This window comes from Drosophila tropicalis, unplaced genomic scaffold (assembly GCF_018151085.1).
Source record: "Drosophila tropicalis isolate 14030-0801.00 unplaced genomic scaffold, ASM1815108v1 contig_4, whole genome shotgun sequence".
Classification (NCBI taxonomy): Eukaryota; Metazoa; Arthropoda; class Insecta; order Diptera; family Drosophilidae; genus Drosophila; species Drosophila tropicalis.
The window spans coordinates 174318-201252 of record NW_027172862.1 but is presented as its reverse complement, the minus strand read 5'-3'; the positions used below and the strand labels follow the sequence as shown (position 1 = coordinate 201252).

The 26935-nt window shown below is 32.1% G+C and overlaps 1 protein-coding gene across 1 annotated transcript in view; it reads left to right on the top strand.

Annotated features, from left to right (window-relative positions):
- cac (cacophony) overlaps positions 1 to 26935 on the top strand; it is a 69070-nt gene that overhangs the window by 35819 nt on the left and 6316 nt on the right. The window contains 10 exon segments of the mRNA XM_068285048.1: positions 4013 to 4195; positions 6372 to 6466; positions 8812 to 9093; positions 9711 to 9913; positions 9976 to 10184; positions 21587 to 21708; positions 21780 to 21949; positions 22900 to 23100; positions 26425 to 26576; positions 26645 to 26895. Coding sequence (XP_068141149.1) covers positions 4013 to 4195; positions 6372 to 6466; positions 8812 to 9093; positions 9711 to 9913; positions 9976 to 10184; positions 21587 to 21708; positions 21780 to 21949; positions 22900 to 23100; positions 26425 to 26576; positions 26645 to 26895 — 1868 coding nt within the window.

Here is a 26935-nt window from a genome sequence, read left to right as displayed (position 1 = left end):
TTCTATTTACTATTTGCCGAAAACCAAACTGAAATCAACAACCTTGAACGCCGCCCACGCCGCATTCAATCTCAAATCAACACGTGATTCAATAAAATATGAAAAAAAAAAAACAAAAATCAAAAACAAAATCTCAAAAAAAAAAAAAACTAACTAAAAACGTAACAAAAAACTGCAAAACCAACTTGCCTAATGTCTAAACTGTAACTGCAATTTATGGTTGAAAACTGAATGCAAATTGAATGCCGAATTGAACACAAAAAAAAAAAAAAAAAACCCAAAAAAAACAACAACTACAACAACAACTACAAATTAATGTGCCATCAAAATCGTTTATCGTGCGGTATCCTATTCATCCAATATATATATATATATATGTAAATATACATATATGACTTATGTGCGCATTCACATTGATTTGCCTTAAAAACAAATCCAAAACCAAAAATTTCAATTCTGATCTGAACAGGATGTAAGTAAATAAATCAGATTTTTATTAAAAACAAAAAAAAACCAACTAAAAAACCAAAAATCAGTTTAAAAAACACGAACGAAAAACGAACGAAGGCAAATTTCGGCCAATGTCGATATTTTTTCTATATCCTTGCAGTCCAGTTGGTTTGACCCACAAAAAATAGAAAAATTTGACTTTGCTTTGACTCTGTCGGTCTGGTTGAAAGAAAACTATTGACTTGACTTGTGGAAACGTTTCAAAGACCCTTTAACGATTGGACTTTGCCCAACTATACATGAATATACATATATTGGCATTGACTGCAAGGATATAAGAGTTATACTAACCTATACACTTGAACTGCATCAACAATCACATAAAAAATACCCTTACATTTTTAGCTAAACATCATTAACACTAACAACTATGACAAATCTTTGACTTTATGAGGGAGTGACCCTCTCTTTCTCTGTCACTTTCGCTCTCTCTCTATCTTTCTCTCTCTCTGACTGTCTTTTGTGTGTATTTCTTATGTAGATTGAGTTTAATATTTACAAATACAAACATATTTTAATATGTGCGTATACGTCTTAGATGCCAACTAATTGTATACATTCAATTTTTTCTTTTTTATAATGAACTTAGAAAGAACAGATACCTTGCATATATTTCATTCCATGATCACCAACAATTACAGGGTGTATTGGTATCCCCCTATAGCTATGGCATTGTATATACTACATACATATCCTTTTTGGTAACCACGAAAAGTGGGGACTTCCTTTAGCTATTGGACCTAGTTTAGTCTAGCCAATTAGTGCGGGGAACTTACTTACACCCCCTTCTCTAAGCCACGCCCAACCATGTTTGCTGTATCTTCCTACCACAAGTCAAGGCAAGAGATCTTGGCGTTGATGGCTCCTCCCCTCGCCCCGCTTGTCGTCAACAAAAATAGTCAAATAGCAATGTATCGCTTAGAATTATTGATCGAATGTGTGTGTACATAATCAAATCGGAGTGGTTTAAGGATCATTTCATATACATACATAAATATAATCTCACATGACGCCCTTCCCTAACAAATTCTCTTTTAGGGGGTAGAGGTAAAGTTTCTTATAATAGTTCTGCATATCAGTTTCTAGAGAGAAACTAAGAAGTGATATCGTATATCAAATATTCGGCAACGATAACCAAAACGTTTTTCAATGTACATACAAATGAAGTTGTCGTTTGCTGATAAACCGAAATAAAGTTCGATACTCACTTCTTGGCTATTGTTGTTATTCTCCTTCTGTTCTCTTCTCTTTACTCATTTTCGTTTGCTTTTGGTTGTTCTTGATTATTAAGTATTTTCTGGTAATGGGTTTAGATTAGACAAAATGTTTTTTGCAAGTAGTTAATATCGATTCTCCAACTGATTATTGCGTCTATCTCTGCTTAGACCCAGCTCATATGCTACCCCTAAACACCCCCGAACCGCCTCTATTTTACTTCCATTTGAATCCATTTAAATATCTAGTCTAAATGGACAATTTAAATTTTGATTGCCCGAATTGTTATTTTCATAAAAATCTACATATATTTGTATATCTCTACTTCTCATACTTATATACTTTACCTACATATATATTAAAGACTCTAGAGTGTTAACCATATAACTAAAATTGATCTTTTCCTGACAGATATTATGTGTGTATATAGCATTTCCTATATACATACCATAAGTATATAGAAAATGTTACAGCAGAGGCCGCGGCGAGGCGGTATGCGTTCTAAAGTCAGTGCAATCGTTAAAACAAGTATATACATATGTGTGTGTGTGTGTGTGCATATGCAGACATCTGTATATACCAATTCAATGCAATAATAACAGTATTCTTTAAACAATTTCACTGATGAGTAAAATATTTTGGTCAAAACAAACAACAATAACCCATTTTGAATCGGTTACACAAGGAAACACGCTTACATCGTTTACACGTTGACAGAACTAAACTGGTTCAAGCCAATTTAACGCTTACAATCTGCCCTATTAACTTGACTATCAAAGTACCTTAAACTACCTTAACATAGAGTTTCCAAAAAAAAACACACATTCACTACCAACTCAAAGCAAATTCTTCTACTGCTAAAATAGAAAGAAAACAAAAACTACTCTACTACAACTACTACTGCTTCTACTTCAACTACTCCAACAACAACAACAACTACAACTACTATCTATCTACACTAAATACATACAATTTGTACATTCACTTACACACTTGTATTAGTTTTTAAGCATTTCTCAATTATCAATTTCGTATTTTGTGTATATACATAATATTCGTTTCGCTTTCTGTTCTAACTTGCCGCTACCCACACACGATTCACTCACCAAAAAAAAAAAAAAAAAAAAATAACAATTGAAAATTTCAAATATTTTAGTTATGTGCGAAAAAAAACCCCAAAAACCAAAACTTTTCACTAACTTATTTAGATCAAAAAGCAAGACTAAAGTTGATTTTTATTCTATACTAATATTTTTGATAAATTTTTTTAAAATTACAATTAGTAAACCAAAAAAAAGCACACAGAACCAAAAAAAAAAAAACAAACAATTAGTAATTTTAATATTAAAATGTGTGTGATAGTCAGCACACACCCACACACATACACACACACACAAACACAAACATTTATACATATACAACAAGTACATAATGTAATAAAACCTTAATCCTAATAGTTTTCAATTAGGTTAAATCTAAAATCGTAAAATTATATATATGTATATATATATGTAATATATTGCATTTGTTGTATTTTATACAATGAAAATGGCTTGAAACAAGACATACACTTTTTGTTTAGCATTTTGTTCTCCATTTCATACATATGCACATCTATATGTGTGTGTGTGTAAATATGTAGTGAAATCGCATATATATATATATATATATATATATATACATATATTTATAGAATGTACAATTCTCATATGCAAAATTGAACGTAATTTTTTCTTCTAAATGTACATACTAACAGAAAATCAATATTATATATATATATGTATATATAAGTATATGTGTATATACATAGTTGTACTTTCATTAATGAACTACTAACTAACACAGCTACTACTTACCATGTACTACTACTACTACTACTACTACTACAACTACCATTACCACTACCACAACTACTAAAATACAACAGCTGCTAACCAAAACTAATTACTACTGCACTCTACCTATGTACTTACTATTTAACTTTAAAACGTAACGAAAAAATATGATTGATGAATGATGATGATTAAATTTACTAACTCTAATTCTAATTACTATTCCGAGATCGCTCGAATCCAATTAAACTGTTGGAATTCGTTAAGCTATCTAAGACTGGACCACTACCACTTAACTACTCTAATACAAATATCTCTCCTTGTTTTTCCGTTTCTCTCTTGTCTCTTCTTGTTTCCGTTTTTTTTTTTTGTGATTTCCGTTTATCTTTTCTTCTCCTACGACTATGGTTTTTTTTGTTTTTTGGTGTCTTCCTTTGACCAATAATATTTTACAGTCGAACTCAATCAACGTCGGCTTCCTGCGTTTGTTTCGTGCGGCGCGTCTCATTAAACTGCTCCGCCAAGGATACACAATACGAATTCTTCTCTGGACCTTTGTACAATCATTTAAAGCACTTCCATATGTCTGTTTGCTAATAGCAATGCTATTTTTTATATACGCCATTATTGGCATGCAGGTAAGTCCTTTGAAACGATCCTCCACCTATCAATATACATCCATATACTTATGATGATTAGCTACAACAACTAACTAACAAACAAACTATGTAACAATCGGGGATTAGGGTGAAAGTTTGCCATAACTTTTGTACCATTTTCTTGTTTGGGGGCTAATTTTGTGTTTCGGTTTCTGTGTGTGTAGATTTTAGTTTGAAGTTTTCCCATTTTACAGTTGTTTCTTTGTCATTAGCTTGTTTTGATTTTCCTTTTTGATTTGGCACAATGAAAAAAAAGGATCTTCTTCACGATCACAATTAGAAAGGGGTCTTTCATTAGCCTGAGAATATTGAAATCATTTATGGTTCATTTGTTTCATTCTTCTGTTACTCTACTTTTATTAACTCCCCCACCCCAATTCGTTAGTTATCACTTATGTCTTTTGCAAAGTATTACAATGGTTTTAAAATGTTTATGAACAAAAAAGGTTTTCGGCAACATAAAATATGATCCGGATACGCAACTGAATCGCCACAATAACTTCCAATCGTTCTCCGGAGGAATTATGCTGCTTTTTCGGTAAACGGAAAACATCTTTAGTTATTCCATCTCACACACACACACAAACACACACACACATACATAGTAATATTTGGCAGCTTTTCCAAAATGATGGCACAAACATTTACTTATAAATGATACATTTATTTGAAATCACTCATAAACTTGAGTAATTCACTAAACACTCACACTCACACACACACAAACACACAGTCTTACAATTGTTTGTCATATATATCCAATTTATATTTAGTTGAAAATAAATATCTGTATTCTTGAAGTAAGCTTCAATCTGATTGCTTTCGAGAAAGTTAACCAAAAATGTATGCACTAGAGTTATAAAGTTGAGTTTTTATAAAACAGCCATACATAATACATTCATACATACACACATGTATACATACATACATATATCTTATATATACATATATCTAGTATCTATTATGTACTTTTGTGTCTTCCTCTTCTCACGTACACTTTGCAAAATCGTCAAAGTTCGCTAAATGTTTGCAAATTCAATTAAGTAAACAATTGAAAGTAATTAATTGACAAAAAAAGTAAATCTCTACTTAAATACTGATACATTTAAGTATAATATAGTCCCAAGGATCTTATAATAAGATCCAAGATCTGATGTGGAATAAAATTCTCTGCAAGTCATCGTTTTTTATGTCAAAGTCCTTTCTTTTCCATAAAGTACATAATTGGTATGTTGAGGATGGATCAATCAGCTGATTTAACATTCTTTACACTCCCACACATTCATACAAATATATATTGCTCTTTTTGCTGTTTCGCAAAAGTATTCGAGCTGCCCTCTCATCAGCGTTTCACTTTATTAGTATTTATATTTTCCATAACATTTAAGCATAATGGTTTTTTTTTAGATCAGGATTAAATTAAATGTATGTAAATGTATATATAATCCACATATACACACTCACACTCACACACACACACACACACACACAATGAATCGTTCAGTTGATTGTTCAGTCACTTCGTACAATTAGTTAAGACGTTGAGTTTGCATTTCGTTGAATTATTGAACGTACATTTTCACAAATCTACAAAATGAATAAACAAAACCGAGTGCCTTTAGTTAACTAGTTGCCTAGTTGCCTAAATTAGCTCTAGTTAAAAATTAAATCCTGCCATTTTAAATTGCTTTGTTTTATTGATTTACAAGTCGCCGTATATGTTGCCCTATTTCGGTATCATTTGAAAGTAGTCGAAAGCTCCTCTTCTTATCATTATTATTTGGTTTATGAATTTTCATTTTGTTTTTTTTTTCATAATTTCCTATTCGTTGTCTTCTTGTTTTGGTTTCAAGTAATCTATGATAGTTTATTAGTTTAGTTTTCCAAAAACGAATTGTTTCCAAAAGGGTGGGTGCAAATTTTACTTCCTTAAAATATACGGAATGATAGCAAATCGGCTGGTATCAAGCGGAAGATGCTGGCTGGCGGGCGGACAGTCGGGCGTATCTGGTGTGTGGGGAGGAGGGGGCATGTCTACATATGTATAATACATTGTTATGGGTGTTGCTGTGTTTAATAATCAAAACAAAACCAATTAATCACTGATCTCTTTGTGACTGTTTATCGATATTTGGAATCGTCATATTCGTCATAGGTGTTCGGCAATATCAAACTAGGTACAGTGGAAAATTCCATTACTAGGCACAACAACTTCCAATCATTTATTCAAGGCGTCATGTTGCTATTCAGGTATGTAAATTTGAGCTCTCTTGACTCTCTAGAGTTAAACGATCAATAAAAATCCAACAAAATTTCTCCATTGTCAAATAGTTAAGTTCACTAGATATGCCTAGGATTTATCTATCTATCTAAAATATAAAAATTACTATCAAAATAACAATATCAAGTTAGCATAATTATACCACCAATTATACATTTATATATAATAATTATTTATATTCCATTCCATTCAATTACAATATAGACTTTAGAGTAGAAATGATGCGGGGGGGAAATACTCACAATCAGTTCAGGTGACTAGCATCTTTAAATGGATATATATAAATAGCAAATTCGGATATACATAGGCCTAGTTACATATATACCAAAATATGTATAGATTATTTTCGATATTGTTTTTTAAATATATACATATAAACCAAGAAATGTTTAGAACTTAGAGCTGGACTAGCTGGATTACTTACTCTACTCTACATATGTACATCTAGGACGAATTATAGGATGCGTCTTATAATCAAATAATCATCGATTAGCAAAGGTTAGAAATATCGATTCGATAAATATCTATCGATGATTCGTGTAATAATCCAATGCATTAGTTCATTTCATCGTTTACTCGTTTTAGTGTATTTCCTTTTTCTTTGGATCCTGTCTGAGAGTTTGAATAATCCACAAATTTATAGATTTTCTTGTAACCCAATCGGTAAAATATAATAGAGTATAGATTAGTTAGTAAAGATATAGTACTGAAGTACTGAATAATTAGAGTTAGATAAACATATATCTATAATTTGATTTTAAATCGCTTTAATAACTTGTATTCGTGTGTATGTAGCTTGATTTGTCAACTATATTAAGTATATATATAATTGAATACGTATACATTTACTAGATCGAAGGAACTGACTGATTTTCGTATACAGTACCCAGCTATAATTACAATTACAATTCAATTACTTGCCATTATTTGCCATTACCAATGTCTGTATGTACTTTAATAGTGTGAACCTGTAGAAATACTTATTTGAGAGGAGCTTGATGATATATTTATATACATACATACAATATGCAGTGAAACCTCGGTATAACGAATCTGCAGAGACCCACAAAATTCTGTGTTTTATATGTGGGAATTCATTATAATGAGTTTCTTAGTTCTTAAGGGTTTCGTTATATCGAGGTTTCACAATATATAACCAAATTTCGCACCTTTGTTCAAAGTTAACGGTTCAGATACAGAGTTAAATGATACTTTTATGGTTTTTTTTTAGTTTCTTCACATATAACATACATACATTAATTTGAATTTTATGTCTGTATGTATGTTGATACATCTGTTATATATATATATATTTACTATTCGATGGAACACACATAGATATATGTTATACATACAAACATCTATATTTGTTACATACAATATTGTTTCGTTGGTGCCGAGTTCAGCTAGAGTTACATGTATTAATTAATATTTGTTAGTTTCTTAAGATTAAGGACATTAAATACTATACTAAATGCTATCTATATATAGTATATATATACTCGTATATATTCTACTATACCTACTTACATATACTATATCTTTTCATACATACAAATACATACTTGCTCTCATATATCTCATAGTCATTAAATCAAATCCTTTACCTTATACCAATAGCTAGTTAATAGCCATATCAGTAAGGTTTCGATCGTTATGTTTGTCTGTCTGTCGGCTTTTTATCGATCTGATTCGATATTCCAACTTACATACTTATAGCTAGCACATACATACATTTTTGTAACCAACTAGCTAAATCAATAAACTATATTCAGGCTGTAGTTGGGTATGTGCATGGGTGTGTGTAGTAAGTATCCTAAATACACACACACACACACTCACTTAGGCACATACATGTTCCTTAACAAACATATACAAATATACATACATACATATATATATTTTATGTAAATACGATTAGTACAAAAAAAAACATATGTAAAACCACGGCTTAGCATTTAGAATAGCTTATATACCTAATCATTCGCATACATTCTTTACACATACATAGATAGATACTTAGTTACATACTCTTAACTCTTGACCCTCTCTCTCTATCGATAACACTATGCAATAATGATGTAGAAACTCTCTATATACATACATATACAGTCAAGAACTCAAATCCTTTACTGCATATACATGTATACTCCAATTATCAAATTACATGTATTGCACAGTGTATGAATTACTTATACCCAAAACAAAACTAAAAATCGAAATATCAAACATATCGATTAATTAGCGACTTTTCTTTTGTGTGTTATCGTTATTGTGTTTCTGTTCCTTCTGCTATCCTGCTATCCTGCAAAAGATGTGCCACTGGCGAAGCTTGGCCAAACATTATGCTGGCCTGTCTCAAGGGCAAGGCATGCGACGATGACGCCGAAAAGGGTCCTGGAGAATATTGCGGATCAACACTGGCCTACGCCTATTTCGTATCGTTTATATTCTTTTGTTCATTTCTAATGTTGAATCTGTTCGTGGCCGTCATCATGGATAATTTTGATTATCTCACGAGGGACTCCAGTATATTGGGTGCTCATCACTTAGACGAATTTGTGCGCATATGGGCGGAATATGATCCAAATGCGACGTAATTATCTGTTTAATATACATATATATCAAGACATTGATACACACACACAACACACCAACAATGATCCAAAAAAAAGTTCAATCAATTCATTCCCTCAAATTCTAAATAAGGAATTGCACTTGCACATTTATAAATGTTGTTTATCCAATATATTAAACGATTATTATTTGTTCGTATTTGTTTCATATATACAATGGACAATGTAAAAGAGCCCAATGGGCAAATATCGAATACTTTTACTATAATATTCACAAAATACCAAGATCTTACATATATATAATGATCATGATATTATAATGATCATGTGTTCCGTCTGCTAACGTTCTAAAACGTCAACGATCAATCTTTTGCCACTTTCGATAAGTTATGTCCTATAGAGACATGACTTTTCGAAATCTCAAAAGATTGACTGAAACTAAAACCTTCGATTGAAACCTCCAAAAGTATTGCAATTCTTCGGTTTGCATCGAAGATAGACACACTTTCTCCTGCCGATACATTAACGGTTCGGTTGTTACACTTGTTACATTTTAGCCCACTGGGTTAGATGGGCAAAACGATAACTAATACTTTGTATATGTGTGTTTTCAATCTAATGAATATTGCTCGATTAGCGGTCGTATACATTATACGGAAATGTATGATATGCTTAAGAATATGGATCCACCATTGGGATTCGGTAACAAGTGCCCCAATCGACTTGCCTATAAGAAACTGATACGTATGAATATGCCATTGGACGATGAGCTGAGAGTTCAGTTTACCACAACGTTGTTCGCTTTGATTCGGGAGAATCTTAGTATTAAAATGAGAGCGCGTAAGTTGAGAGTTTCGATTAGTTATAATTGCAATTATTAATGACCAACGCTTTTTGCACAGCTGAGGAAATGGATCAGGCGGATATGGAGCTCAGGGAAACCATTACAAACATTTGGCCACTGCAGGCAAAGAAAATGCTGAATCTACTGGTGCCACCGATCGATCAGTTGAATAAGGGGAAGCTATCAGTTGGTAAAATCTATGCAGGTTTCCTTATACTAGAGTCCTGGCGGAATACACGTTTCGGCCAGATTGATTCGGGCATGCCGGTAAGTTTGTCAATTGATTAGCACCATAAGACTCTCCCATGTCCCTCAAAAAACCCCCCGTCCCACAAACACTCCCCCCAGGCAATCCAACAAATATGTACGACCACAACTATATACGTACATAAACATACATATATATGTATCGCCAAATACTTAAATATCCATGCGATGAGCCAATTTTTGCAATGACTCTAGAACGAGTCTGGGCACAATAATCAAATGCAGTTGCCAGTTTTTTGCAGGACTTTCGTTAAATGATAAATACATGTATGCAAAGTGTAACTAGGATGCTCAGGAGAAGTCAGTCAGTCATTCTAGGGAACATGTTTAGAATCTAATAGATATATATATATACTTTATCCATTCTGTTTTTCGATTATTTTGTTTGTGTGTGTGTCAATTGCACCACCAAGACTTGTGGATGCCCTATCATCTGCTACTACAACTTACTTATACAAAAACTAAACAAAAACAACAACTTAAGTCTAATTCATTGTGCTGTCTGAATCACAGATGTATGTATGTATATACATTACAATTAAGTAACTATACTAAATTAATTAACCACTTAACTAACTACTTAGCAAGTATGCGAACCATCAAATAATAATACAAATATAAAACAAACAAAAAACCAAAATCAATATCAAAATCTTTCGTCAAGAAACAAAAGTCAATCAATAGTAAATAGGCAGAAATTAAATAAAGTTTAAAACGCGATTCTCACTCAATTAATTAACCATTAAAACAAGCAACCAACTAATTAATCCAACCCAACCCAATCAAGTCGATCGATCGAACAAACTCAAAGACATTAAACTAATTTTTATTAAAAATTCAATTACTCTATTAAAAAAATCTTTGCCCTTACTTCTTTTACCTACTGCCCAAAATCTAACTATCTAACTATCTATTTATCTACTTCCTACTTAACATATATTTAACTTGAGATAATTGTGTAATAAGTCTTATGATTTCTCTTCTCATACGTTTTGACTATGAACCACTTTCTCTCTCTCATTAATAAACAAACCGAATCAACAAAACAACAAAATACAATCAACAAACTAAAATAAAAAAAATGAAACCAAAACAAAAAAAATCAACAACAAATATATAACTAAAAATAATACAAATACTTATACCAAATAATATGCAGAATTGGAAGGAGGTATATAATGAATTTTATATGCAACCTCATATTAAACTAAACACTTGTATATATATGTTGCACACACATGTATCTATCTACATGTGTATGTGTAACGAAAATATCTTAATTATAGTATATACAAACACCACTCACCTACACACACACACACACACAAACACAAAAAGGACACATTCCGAAAACCCAATTGAATCGCAAATTTTCAAACTGCTCATAAGACCAAACTTCAATCGATTACAACAAAAATTCTTTTCAATTCCATTGACAATTTACTTTTGAAAATTCACTTTGAAGTTTTATGGGCAGTAAGAGGGATAAAATGGTTGCACTATTCCTTCACCTAATCTATATATTCGATACGAATTAGACTCAATGATGAAACAACCGGAAAATTCAAATTAAGGAATAATAATACTGGCGTATCCTATTGAATTCGAAATTGAACAAAACAAACGATAATTCAAATCCAGCAACAACAACAAAAACTCTTGTTTAACTTTTTACTTGTTTCTTACTTATGTAAATTTGTTAAGCTATGTTATGAGATCGATGAATCGAAATTTAGTAGTCGATTTACGGGAAACCAAAATATATAATGCATACAAAATTATATATACATATATATAAATTCGTATCGGTAGCAATTGACGAGTTCATATTTTACTTCTAAAGTTTTGAAATTGAGTAAAAATATTTAATTGTTTGTTTGTATTACAAAAACTCATAACGTATATTGTAGGTTCAAATATACTTAGTTTCGTCCATAAAGGGAATGTAAAATACATACATATACATACATCTATAAATACATAAGTAATGTTATTATGATAATCTGCCAACAATCTAGATACAAACATAATTACTTATCTAATTAATTACTTAAACATACACATCTAGAGTTATGTATCTAAAAGTATGCATTTGCAAGACATTTGTTTTTGTACACCAAACCAAGTACTCTACTCTAATTACCACCCCACACCTAACTGGGACTTAAATTAGGAATTAAGGCAGCCAAATCAGTCAGTCAGTCAGTCATTCAGTTAGTTAGAGAAACTACACGAATAAATTACACAACAAATGACAGCGAAATATGATGTATTTAATGTTAAATGTTACAATTATTTTACCTATTCCTGCATACACGATCAATTCAATTTGATGATCGATTCATTCGGTTGCTTATCTAAAAAATTATCGATAATCATTTGCGATCCGATAGCGGAAGAAGACCGATGACGATGATGACCGCAAATATAGCCCAACGGCGATTGAGGAGCCGGTATATAATTCTATATTCACATATCTAATGTATCTTTTCGCTTGATTTTGCTTTTGCCTTCTTAAGCTGCATACATAATCGTAAAACAATAAACAAAAAAAAAAAAAACCAAAAAACCAAAAAACAAAAACAATAACTTGCTCCTCTCTCTCTCTCTCTCTGTCTGTATCTCTCACACGTTTTGCCCTGTTAAATAATTCAAATCTGCAACTACTCAAATCCGAGTATATCTATTGTAAAATCAAACATCACTCTCGAACTCTATATTTCTCTCGCTCGCTCGCTCGCTCTTTCTCACACTCTCTGTCTCGCTCTCTCTATATAAATATTTTTTGTCTCGACTAGAGGCATGTGTACATACTTACATATTCGTCTAGGAATGTGCAAATGTAGGATACAGCATCAAGCATCCAGCATAAAGCAAATCAATCAATATTTAACTCTAACAAAAAAATGTATGCATATTAATAATAATCATCAAGAATGTAGCCCAAACAACTTTTCAATAGACACCCAAATGCAATGCTAATGTCATGTTTCGCTTATCTAATCACAACAAACACACAAACTTCCCCCTCTCCATGTTTACCCAAATAAGCACACACCTCTGCCTCAGGGTGTGTGGGATCCCAGAAGCTACTTGAAGAATATGTATGTCCTTCGAAAATCGATAAATCCAAGTAGTTGCCTGCCCAATGCCATTCACCACATGCTGATGATGATAATACTGACCTGTCCACTAATTTTGTTAGGAAATTTTCAATTCCACCCCACACCGACATTAAGTATACCCTTGCAGTGCATGCATCCGATTGATTTGGACCGACCTGGGCTTATCGAACCCAAACAAATCGATAATAAATGATCGATAACAATTGATCTATATTTTGGCATCTTTTGATTCTAAACTGATTTCTGTATGAGTTTCTATGTAATAATCGGATAAGCAGCAAATGTCCTCTGCAAGGGTATAACTATCATGCGACAATAACAATCAATTATCCCTGGGGGTAAACCTATTTCTGCCTGGATACATATATTTTTTTTAACTTACAGTTAGTTAGCTTTAATTTATAGATTCCTTATTTTTTGATTATTTACATATAATAGAATACTGCACAAATCTAATCATTTTTGCCAATTCAAATGGAATTTTTGCACCAATCACATATTTTTGCATTGCTAGAAAGGCGATTAAACACACACACACACACATAGAGACATCTCCGAATATAAACGAGTTTAATATGTAAATAAAAAGAAAATTGAAAATATAAGTAGTTTCCTTTTACTACTACCTTTCATTCATACATCAATCGAATATGTTCAGCATACATATAAAAAAAGGAAACCTAATACAATAACAAAATATATATAACATAAAAACAAAACTATATAAATCGAGAGAGATATAAAATAATTAAAGGCAAATGTTACGCGTCCCGTATTTAATTTGTTTCATCTGTTTTTCAATCAGTCAATCAATCGAAACGCCATTTGAATACATATTTTTTTATAGTGCGCTGATATAGGCATGCAAGCAAACTGTATCTACATACATACATATATAATAAACAAAACAAAAACAAAACAAAAAATACATCTATCTACTCATAATTCTAAGCTAGGCCAAAACCACAAACCATTTAAATGCAAAAAAAAAAAAAAAAAATTGATAACTAAATTGAAATGTTGGCATGCAAACTAAATGCAAATGAAATCTAAAAATTCTTTAGAAAATTTCACACACACACACACACACGCATAGAAACACTAGTGATTTTTTTAGTTTTACAACAACAATAACAACAAAACGCCCAAAAACAATAAATTCTATAGAAAATTCCTTAAACTTAAATCAATTCACTTTGTTTTTGCGTCTATCGTCCACCGTTTGTTTCTAATTTAAAAACAACAACAACATCAAATATTGGCACACATCTTTTTTATCTCTAAAACATAAACTAAAAACAAAAAAAAAACCGAAATCTAATAAAAGTAATTGTCATACAACAACAAACTGTATAAATTAGCGGTACTTCTTAAAAATTTAGATTATTTTCCACATTCAGCAAGAAAAATCTAGTGAGTTGTAAAAATGTTTGCGCATGTTTTTAAACATACATATATCAAATCGAATTCTCTCTTATTTAAGCTACTTACAAATATATTACCATATATATATATATACATATATAAATAATTATATATATATTATGCGAGAGCATCTACCCACACATACAAAGCATATCACACAGACCCCAAAAGAACATCCACCCACACCACAACAAACAAACAAATCTTCTTATATATACATACGCATAGTGCTTGACAGACATCCTAAAAAAAATTCTATACCTCAAAATCTAAACCAAAAAAATTAAAAAAAAACAAATACATATGTAAAGCAACTCCTCGGCCAAATGCTACTTATTTGCCCCTAAAAAACAAAAACTCACCCCTATCCCAATATATACATATATATATATATATATATACTTTATATACATTGTACATTTATATATATACATATATATGTATATCTGAACAATTATAATTCTCTTTTTTGATTTGTGTTTTATAAATTCATAATCTCTACTCTTAATTACATTTTTTCTATTATTCTATAATAATTCTTACATTCCATTTTTAATGCTTTTGAAAAAAAAAAAAAAAAAAAAAAAAACAAAACCTAATGCGTTGCAATGTTACCATAACTATCAATACTCACCACTCACCTAACTCAACTCAACTCAACTTGAACAACAATTTTCGCCAACAATTGAACAACGACAAATTCTTGAATGTGCAACAACGTTTTGAATACCATCTGCATTCCAACAAATAACAACAACTACAACTACAACAACAACAACATCCAATACAACAACAACAATCATAAATAATTTAATTACACCAACAACAAAAAATATATTCACTTAAAAATTAAATGGAAAAAATATAAACGAACTACCCACCCAACCAACGAAACTCAAAACTCGAAACGAACAAACCAAAACCAAAAACGAAAACGATGCATTGCAATGATATATAACCACATGATTCGATTTGATTTGAACCAACACTGGCAAAACAAAAAACACTTCTTCTTCTACTACTACTACTACTACTACTACTACTACTGCACTGCAAAAATAAACAAAACCAAAAAAAAAAAAAATAGAAACAATCGTTCTTTAATTGCCTCCTCGATATGGCCGCCCTTGACAAAGGAGGATCGCGACAGGGCTCCATATGTTTCGAGCCGAACGGGGAAGGAGCCGCCAACTCACAAACACATTTGTTAGCGAGCACGCACCACCACCCCCACCCGAACGGTGATGCCGAACACAACAGTTTGGCAACACTAGCACGACGGAGTACGATCAGAAAGCGATCAGTTAGGTAATTTACAAAAAAAACAAGCTTCATCCTAATTATAACCCGTAAAGTCCAAAAGTACTTACTTACTCTCTATCAACAATTACATTCACGCTCTCTCTCTCACACACACACACATTCGTACTCTCATACAGACTAACAATCACAGACACAATTCATACAGTATTAATCACTTTCAATCATCTCAATTCACTCACTTACTAACTAACTAACTAACAGCTCTGATATTAATTAACTGCTCTAATGTAATTCAGATTATGCTTTATGGGAAAATCTAGTAATCTTTAGCTAAAAATTGTTTTAACTGTTTACTCAGTTATTCTCAATAACAATAAAATGAATGTATCTCTGATGCCCTAAAATGTATGCTATAAAATACTCAGCTTTCTTGTCTAGCAAATTTCCCTGCAATCGAAAATCAATGTTCTTCTTACAACTCCATTTTAGGATCGATTTCAGTATGCTTCGTTCGATAGAATGAAATTCTGTTGAAATTTTCGAACTTACAAATAAATTAAAAGTTATTTTTAAATGTGCACCTTGGCACAGAAGCTTGAAATTTGCAATTTTTCGAACCAATTTTCTTAATTGTTTCCAAATTCTAATGACTATTAAAGTCAAGGATTTTCCTTGACAACAGTTCGTCCAGCTTTTTCTTTCCTTAGTAAGGATGAGAGGAAGACTCATAAAGGATGCATACCACTGCAGGATTATTAATTGATGTGCACTTACAAATACATACACACACACCTACACACATGGAGACTTATTCCATACAACTTGCCATTAACATTACAAATTGTACATACATACATACATTGACCATTCGTGCTAATCGATCAATTTATGTGTTCGTTTTGTTTCAAATCACAAGCATCAATCAATTAACAATATTATTAACAACAACAACAATAACAACTATCAATTAAACATTAAACAACATTTTTTGTGCTGCTTTTTTCTCAACATTTTGCATACATATAAGTAAATTGTTTCTTTCTAATTTTTAAATAATTTCAGAAACAAAAAGGTGAATAAGTTTGATAAACTCCAAGCGGTAAACTAAAACTAATCGAAATTTATCGAAACAAATTTTACATACAAAAACAAAAAAGAATCAAATTAAAACTAATTTGTGTATTATAAATCTATATATGAATATATGTGAATACTTTTTGTGTCCATAATCCTACGTTTCCGATATAAATGTTGTTCACAAAGCCAATTAAGTCGAAAGTAAAAAACAAAAAACACTAGAAACTTTCTCAATGCATACATACAGCCAAACACTCATAGCCGTACACATTCACACACACACACACAATTTGTGTTAGTGTTTGTGCGGGTGTGTGTGTGTCAATTTTTTGTTCCTCTTGTTTTTGTTTTAGTTGGCTGTATGTATGCATAATCATACTAAAGTTCACATCACACAAACACACACACACACACGCACATGTATGTGTATGTACGTGTGTGTCTGTTTTGTGTGCTGTGCACATTATTAAGTATTTTAAGTCTTGAATTTGCGTTCACTCAAATAGTACCAAATAAAACTTACGTACTTATCGTATAAACAATACATTAACATACATACATATATGTTGCATAGTCATTTAACAAAAAAAAAAAAAAAAAAACCAAAACGTTAGTTAACGCAAATCTTCGCTTAGTACTCGTACTCAATGTTGTAATTTGATCGTTGATCGTATGTATAAAACTAAGTACCTAAATGTACTCCTCTACATATTCGTATGTACTACGTAGGCGTTCCCTGGGCAAGTGTAGTAAAAGGCGTTGCGCATAGTGGTTCCCCATGAAGCTCCACATAGCCCTCTCTCTCTCTCTCTCTAGCATTTGATTGGTGAAACTCTCAAAACTAACCAACTGCAATAAATCAGGCCATTAGTCCATTAGTGTGAATCCCATGAAATGATATGAGAGTATGAGAGTAAGGGACTAAAGGATGGTGGTGGGGTCATTCATGGAAGGACCATGCGAACAACGTGAAACGTACACGGCAAGCGAACTTGTTATAGTTTTACATATTAAATTCTTAATTCGTGATCACCCACCGATTAGATGAAACAACTTGCTATCAACTAAAGAGATAGTAAATTAATTAACTACATTACCACTTACTACATTTTCCTAGTCGTTTTGCATAAAGATAAGATTTGTAATCAACACTTTTCAAAATGTATAATTAGTTCACTGCTTGGACATGAGCAAACAAAATAACTAAACCAATTACTTACTTTACCCAATACTAAGTACTATTACTGCTACCGCAACTACAGTCCAGTGCCGGATTTGCCATGCACGAGGATAAGGAATTGCTCATTCAATTCAATTCTTCTTAAAAATTCTTCTTTTCCTAGATTGGCAAATCTCTAACTTTGCTAAATTTTAACCGATTTTCAAAAGTGATGTCTCCTTTTAATGCCTTTAAACTCAATTTTAATTGGAGAGTAAATTACTAGTTAATTATCGACTTATCTCTTGAAACGAGCACAAAATATACCAATAAACAGCAAAATTTTCCAATAAACCTTTATTTCATCAGACTCTAATTTGGTCAATTTTTCAAGTATTTCAAAAATCCATATCTTTATTTTCATGTTTGAATAATGTCTTTCAATCTGCATTCAAATCTCGAGAACTAAATTTTTTTGCCATTTTCGCAAAATATCGTGATGTATAATACATCATGATTTTTTCAAAAATCGGATGAAAATAAATTTTTTCAAAAATCGATTAGTTTAATGCTATTTTAATATAATGCCAAAATGCGATTTATTTGATATATAACTTTTTGAAATTGCTTAGGAATTGGCCAAATTACAGGCTGGAAATAATTGGCAGATTGACCTACTTTGCCTTAAGGCATTTGGTTTTCTAATGCCTCGAGCTGGCCTAATCCGGCACTGCTAAGTACTACCTACTACTACAACTGCAACAACAATAAACAACTCAATCTCAATGTTTGCCAATTTTTGATAGTATGGCATATATATACATATACTAAATCCCCAACTACTTACATATGTACATACGTATGCATGTGTGTATATGTCTGTGACCTTTCAATAATCCATGAATCCAACTCTGTGTGTGTGTCAAAAGTTGGCGGTTCCCTCTATTCAAGTTTACTGCGACAGAACAAGTTCATTATTTTCATACCAGGTCCTAACTTAAATGATTGTCGTCTTCATATATAAAGCACCAGACACATACAAACACACACACACCAGACACATATGTATTTCTCTATACGTACACATAAAGTCAAGAGCGAATGGAAAGAAAACGTTGTGAATTTCGTCCTTCCATCTGCAACTCTTGGCTCTTATGTTATGAATAAATAGTCCGATTCCGATGGATTGATTAAGAGTTGAAAACGAACGACTTAAACTGTTAGCAAAAGTTTGTTCCCAGCAATTTCTAGAGTGTACATACTATATACATATATATACTCTATATTAATGAACTTGAATTATAGCCATATTCTAGTAGTATATATGACACTATATATATTGTATGTACACATCGACATTTAGCTACGGCTTTATGTGTACGTAGTAATTGTTTATCAGTTAACGGTTTTTCACGTAAAACGTATCTTACTGTTCTTTTGTTATGTTTTCTCGATACTTTGATTTTCGAAATCATTTGTGTTTTATGTATATTTTCGTTAATGGTTTTCAATACACCCTCACACACACACACGCACACACATAGACAGACATGCATACATACAAAAACATTTTGTTTGTTATAGTCCAGCAAAATAAATTTTTAACTCTTTTTGTGTGGTAAGTTAATCCTTTGCCCTAGAGACGATTGATCAGCAGGATTAAGGACGCCGAAAACAACGCCCCTTTCCCTCCACCAAAAAAAACCTTAACTAAACCACGCAAACTTAAACACCACAACCACGCACACACACACACACCCACACCCACATACTTGTCCACCCATATGCACATGAAAAATAAACCAAATAAACCGATTTAATCACAAACACAAGAACTCAAAATGCATGTTTTGTACATAAATATACATATATATATATATATATATAGATTTGTAGATCTATATTTAGTAATTTATACCTACTATTTAGAAACTGCTTGCTTTCCTTTCGCTTCACCTTTAGATCTCTCTTTATGTATCTTTCTGCTTGCTGATCCTTAAATTCACCACAATGTAGATGAGCAGATGTAGATAGCACATGTAGATAATTTAGAATGTAGTATATGTAGATAACTTGTAGTATATGTTCTATCTATACACATTGTTGTCGTCTTCTTTTTGGTTTTACACTATTTTTACATAAACAATTTAGTATTGATTTCCTAAAAAGATATCATACGACATCACTTGATTTTATATATAACAAATAAAATATATAGGACAACAATTTGTAGTAGATCTCAATCAGAAATATACATGAAACAATTGGCAAACAAGAATTTCCGATATGAAAAGGAAACCAAACAAAAAAAAGAAGCAAAAAACCGAAATGATAATAGTTAGGCAAACCCAGCAAAATAATCCATTACTACTACTAGTTAATCGATATATAGACCTATATATATATATCAAATCAAATAATAAAAGTTGAAAACCTAAACCCAGCCCCCCTCTCCCCCCCCACCCATATATAAATATATAAATATATATATATATATACTATAATTAGCATTCAATTATATATGTATACGTATAATCTTAAGTAGTGTATGGAATTGTTTCAATGTTACACGCCCTAATTCTAGGTTTAATTAACAATAATAATAATAATAATTATCCTGCATTTGAGATCCCTTTCGAATACTTCAAACTAGTGCAATTAAATTCGCATTTCAATATGTATTTTGTTGCAGTGAAGTAATAATATTTGCTTGAATTTTACATATCTACAAATACATACAATATACATATATATACATACATATATCTATATATATATTCCCTTTTTCAGGAGTAACAATTTAAATATTCACACATCTTCTATATGAATGAACATATGTGTGTGTATTTATACAACCTACTCAAATATATATATATATTCAAATATATATATATATATATATATATATGTGTGTATGTGTATATATTAATAATATATATTTTGACGTGGCTCCTTTTAAGGAGTATAGAGAAAATATTTGTAGACATGTTTTTTTTTTTCGTTGTAAACCGAATTAATAATTGATTTCTATATATATTAAATATACACATACATACATATACACTCTATATACGTATGTGTGTGTATATGTAAACAATAAAAAAATGAATGAGTCCACAAGAAATCCGTCATAATGAGTAAATTAACAAGTAACAAATGATTCGGCAACTGCCCCTCTGAACCCTCGTCCACCTGCTACTGAAGCTAGCCCTACCCGTGCCTCCTGTGTCCTTAGAGACCCAAAAGGACTGATTTCAAGTGGCAACATTCATTTTTATGCATAACACAAAATATACTAATCGAAAATCTTCAACTCTCTCTCTCTCTCTTTCTCTGTAACATCTTTTATTTAGATGCTGGAACTGCAGGATGCATCAAGGCATCCATCACAGGAATCACTTACCGGTGCCGATGCTGGCCATTTACATCCTGGACATTCGTATATGAATGGCCATCGCCGTTCGCCCAGTTTGAGGTGAGTTATTCATCCAATTTAGAGGTAGTACTTGCTATATCTAATGCTTCTTCTTGTCTGCCTTGTCTTAGGCATAACGGCTCGCCATTAGCCCGATCTCCGAGTCCGCGACGACGTGGCCATCAATACATACATCATGATATCGGGTTCTCCGATACCGTATCTAATGTTGTAGAGATGGTCAAGGAGACTCGCCATCCAGTATCCAGGCATGGCAACAGCCATCCGCGTTATCCAAGAGGTATTTATTGGCTTGACAAATTGTAGATACTCTGACCCTACCCCCATATAAATTATATGCATATATGTATTTTATCTATCCTATATAATTTGATATGTGTGTGTGTTTCATTGTAAGAGTGTGTAGGCCACAGAAACAAAAACAAACGAGAAAAAAAACAAAGCACGAAACGATATTATACTCAAATCAAAGTTGGCCACAATTAACGACTGATGTAAAATTTCTAAAATCTTAAATAGGTTTTGTTTGTGTTATGTTGTCTGTTTTCTGTATCCCATTTCCGATTTAACTCTTCCCCCCCCCCCACTCTCTCTTTCTCTCCCTTTCTCTATGTTAGCAATGACAAATATGGCCCTGAATGTGCCCCCCGTCCCCTTTCCACATAGACCACCAGCTAATTAACTACTATTCTACCATTCCAACACTTTCATTATTGTGTCTGTGATTCCATTGAAGGCGACTAACGAATTGAAAAACCTACGCAAATACATATTATATATCGTATTATATATTATATAATGATTCGGTAATGCCGAATATAGTTTTGATCTATTTTGGTAGTAATCCTAGTTATATACATACATATATGAATATATGTCTACAAAACAAAACAAAAGAAAACATTAACTAAAGACTTAAATACAATAATAATATACAAAATATAATAATCACTTAATTCGTTTGAGCATAAAATCGATATCGATTCTGAAAACAAACAAACAAACATGAAAATAAACCAATTAAAACAAATGTTAATTCTAATTAAAATGCAAATTCTAACACGAATTCTTAAAAAAATACGTAAACTGTTGTGCCCCGACATCCTTAATTATTACTACTTTCTTGTTTCTTGTTTCTTGTTTTTCATTATTTTCCATTTTCTTTTTTGGTATTTCTTTGGCGTTTCGGTTTTATTCTTTTGATTACTGTTCGTTATATGTACAATATAGGTTCATGGTCAGCATCGACAAGTCCGGCCCGTTCGCCTTCGCCTTCTCGTTATGGTGGCCATTTGTCTCGCAGTAAACGCACTCAACTGCCTTATCCCACATATGGGACAACAAGTCTATGTCAGAGGTCACGATCGCCGAGTCCCGCCCGACTTCAGGAGATGCGTGAACGAGACAGACTTGGTTATGGGATTGATATGGGTATATCTTTAGCACAAAAATTAACAATTAACAAAAAAAAAAACAAAACAAATATAAAAAAAAAAAAAAAAAACATACAAAAACCATTTACTCGATCAAGTCAAATCAAACTCAAATTGTTTTCTATATATATATATATGCTAGTACTTTCTTCTTACACAAATTTCTTCAAAAACATTTCTACTTTTACAAAACATCAGAATCAGACATGCTTAATCTGTAACTAACTAACTAACTAACTACTCGTACTCGTACCATATTTTAGTTGTCAACATGCTTAACATGCTGTACATGTATTTTCATTGCCATGAGGTTTATTCAATCAATCAGTCAATCAATCAATCAATCAATCAATCAATCAATCATAAGCTTAAATATATATATTCAATAGTTCTCAAGTTATACTCATACCCACATTCAGTTCTCTTCAATTGTACTCAATCTCACTCGTTATTCTCGCCGCATCGTCCGCAGCCGTTTCATTTGTCGTTCATTTCGTTTTGTTTTTGTGTTTTTTTTTTTTTGTTTCTCAACTAGTTGCCATTACAAACCAAAAAACAAATCGAACCATTAACTATCTAACTAACCAACATTCATTCACTACTTACTCAAACATCATCTCCTCTCTCTTTATGTTTCTATGGTTCTGTATTCGTTCTCATCCTCATTCCTTCTCTCTTTCGAACACTCCGAAATTGGCAAAAAACAAACAAAAATTATCATAACAATGAATAGTATTTACTAAACAGTTGTAAGATACACACATATATATAATATACTTTATTATCATTTTACATTTTCATTTATTTTGATTCAAAACCACCTTGTGTACCTATGCATACAACTCTAGCACAAACAGCAACCATCTCTAAGTATTTCCAGGACCCAGAATCTAATTACATAGTTGGTTTAGGCTATTACTTAAAAAAAAATTATCTAAAAGTGGGAGATTAGACACAAGAACTAGCCAGATAGCCACACCCTTGCAAATTATCGGTGGTATGGATTTCATTTTGAGTGACTGTATCCTACAGATAAAGCAGAGTGAAAGTTTAAAGATTTAGTTAAATGATATATTACCTTTAGCAGTTGCCAGATTAAGGGATTCAAGAATCCAAACTATAAGTTTAAAATTTTGAGATCACTTTCCAATTTAAAAGTTTTTGAATATTTCGAAAAACTCCAAAAATTTACCGAATTTAGAGCTTCATGAAATTAAGGAGGCCCTTGGCATATTCTAATCCTACTATGTGGCTAATTCGGCACTGCATATTTGGAAATTAGTCTGAATTTTCGTTGATATTGATTATTCCAACTAAAAGATTCCCGATTTTGTAACTATGTACGCAGAGAATTGAAAGATTATAGAAATTTTTAAAAAATTTATTACAACCTTTTCACACAGGCGCCATAAATCTACATTTTTATTATTACTTTGTGTGTTTTCTGTTGAGAAAATTTGAAAAAATCCTCAAAATTAATATAAATTCCATATGAAGGATAAAGTAGGAACAACTTTTGATTCGTATTAGAACCCAAAAATCAGTAAAAATCTTCAAAATTTAGTTCCAATTCAATCCCAATTGGAATCAACTGACCAAGGATCTCTATTTTATAGTTGCTTCTTTATTCTTTGCTCAATACAAACTTTAAGCTGCAGGAAAGTGTGTGTGCACGGCGTACATATATGCTTACTATATCAATACATATATCTAATAACTTTCTTATCTGGAGGAAAGAGAATCGCCGTTTTGTAATAATTGTATAGTCATGATATTGAAAACCATGTGAACCTTAGACAGAGTTAGCAGCCTCATAAGAAATAAGGCGTATCGAATTTTAGGCACTAAAATACTATTCTGTGGCTTACTTTTGATCGATTTTAATTTATCAGCCGACGAATTTTGTACTGAGGAGAAAAATGAAATAGCATTTACGAAATGTGTAGCATAGTTTTTGGGGCAGAGTTATTTTCGTATCTATTTTTCTGAGTATTAATTTCAGCTAATTTCAAAAAGATTTGTCTCAGATAAAGGACAATTTTGCATTCTTTGAAATGACATCAAACAATTGGTAGTTAATAAAAAATAATATATATATATATGTTTGGGGCCGATTTAAAAAATGATTACATCATTCAAATTGAAGGACCATTTTCTCTTAAGAAAGTAAAGATTCTCAAAGTTAAGGTCTTTTTTATAATAATTTTAGTTAAAACAAACAACTCTTGAAGATTATTTAACGAAGGTTTAAAAAGTGTTTAAAAACTTAAGGGTGGCCAATGTCCTTAATTTTAATATCCATAGATTCGCCACTGATTGGCCTTTTGGGTAAAAAAAAAAAAAAGATTCTTTAGACATTGTCGTAGAGAATAGAAATAGAACAGTTTTCTAGGTATGCAATCGGAGGCATTTATTCTCTTTGTCTCTCTCTCTCTCGCTCGCTCGTTCTGTCTATATATCTCCTTACTCTCTCTCCTCTGTATGTCTTTGTATGTATGTATGTATGTCTATGGAATTTTGCACCGTTACGTTTACATTTATTCCAATTAGTTTCATTCTCAAAAGTCGATCGTCCCACTACAAGTTACATTTACTTAATACTATCCACAGTCATGCATGTATGTCGAACAACAAAAAAACGGACTTAGCACCCCAAACACTTTGTTTCATGAAAACTATCGATTATCTATGAATATTAACGAGCATATAATAACAACTAGCACTATTACCACACACTAATTTGTACAAAAATCTATCAAAAGTGCCCTACATACATATATGTATAGAATGATTAATTGCATTCGATACAACTAATCAGATGGGAAACATATAGAAACCCAATCTTGGTTCACTTCATATTCATATATGTATGTAAAAGAGGTTTGAACTGAAACACAATGTTCGGTATCAGAATCTGAACTATTTTCGAAATTATTTTAAGTATTGGTTTTCTTTTTCAACTTTTGTATATACATATGTACATCTTACATACATCGTACATTTGGTATTCTATGTCTGGAATCTCAAAAATCCAACACTAGGCACACACACTCTCGTTTAATGTCTCATATAGTTATACGTATGTATGTATGTTCAACTCGCTCGGGCATTGACGACACAGTATATACTCTTTTAGATGAAATAAACATACCAAACATAATACACATATGTACATACATACATATTAGATCTCTCACATTTAGTACAATTGACTAAATGCAATGTCGGTGATATGATGTGAAAAACTAATCGTATGCATTCTGTGTCCTCCCCACTCTCCTGTATCTATCTATCTATCCTATGTCTATGTCTATATGTCTAGGTGGCCCGCATGTGCAACATAGCTACCCAACGTTAGCCTCTCGTCGTGCCGGAATCGGACGACGTCTACCACCGACACCAAGCAAACCGTCGACACTGCAGCTCAAGCCAACTAATATTAATTTTCCCAAGCTGAATGCGAGTCCAACACATGTAAGTTCATTACGCGTATATCGATCTGTTAACGGTCATTGATTCAATTCGCATTTCTATTCGATCAGTTTCCAATGCAGGCGCATCATTCAACGCCCCACAGTGTTCACTCGCTGCCACATCACCGCGATCTGTTGCGGGATCCTAGGGATATGTATTATAGTAGTAGAGAACGCGAAAGGGATCGCGAACGCCTTAGAGATCGTGATCGAGATCGGGATCGATTGCATGAGTATGACCTCCGTTACGAGTATCGAGATCGAGAACGTGAGTTATACGAGCGTGAGCGTGACCGTGAAAGGGAAGCGGAAAGAGAAAGGTATTATTTGATTTGAATAGCTACATATATATAGACCTAC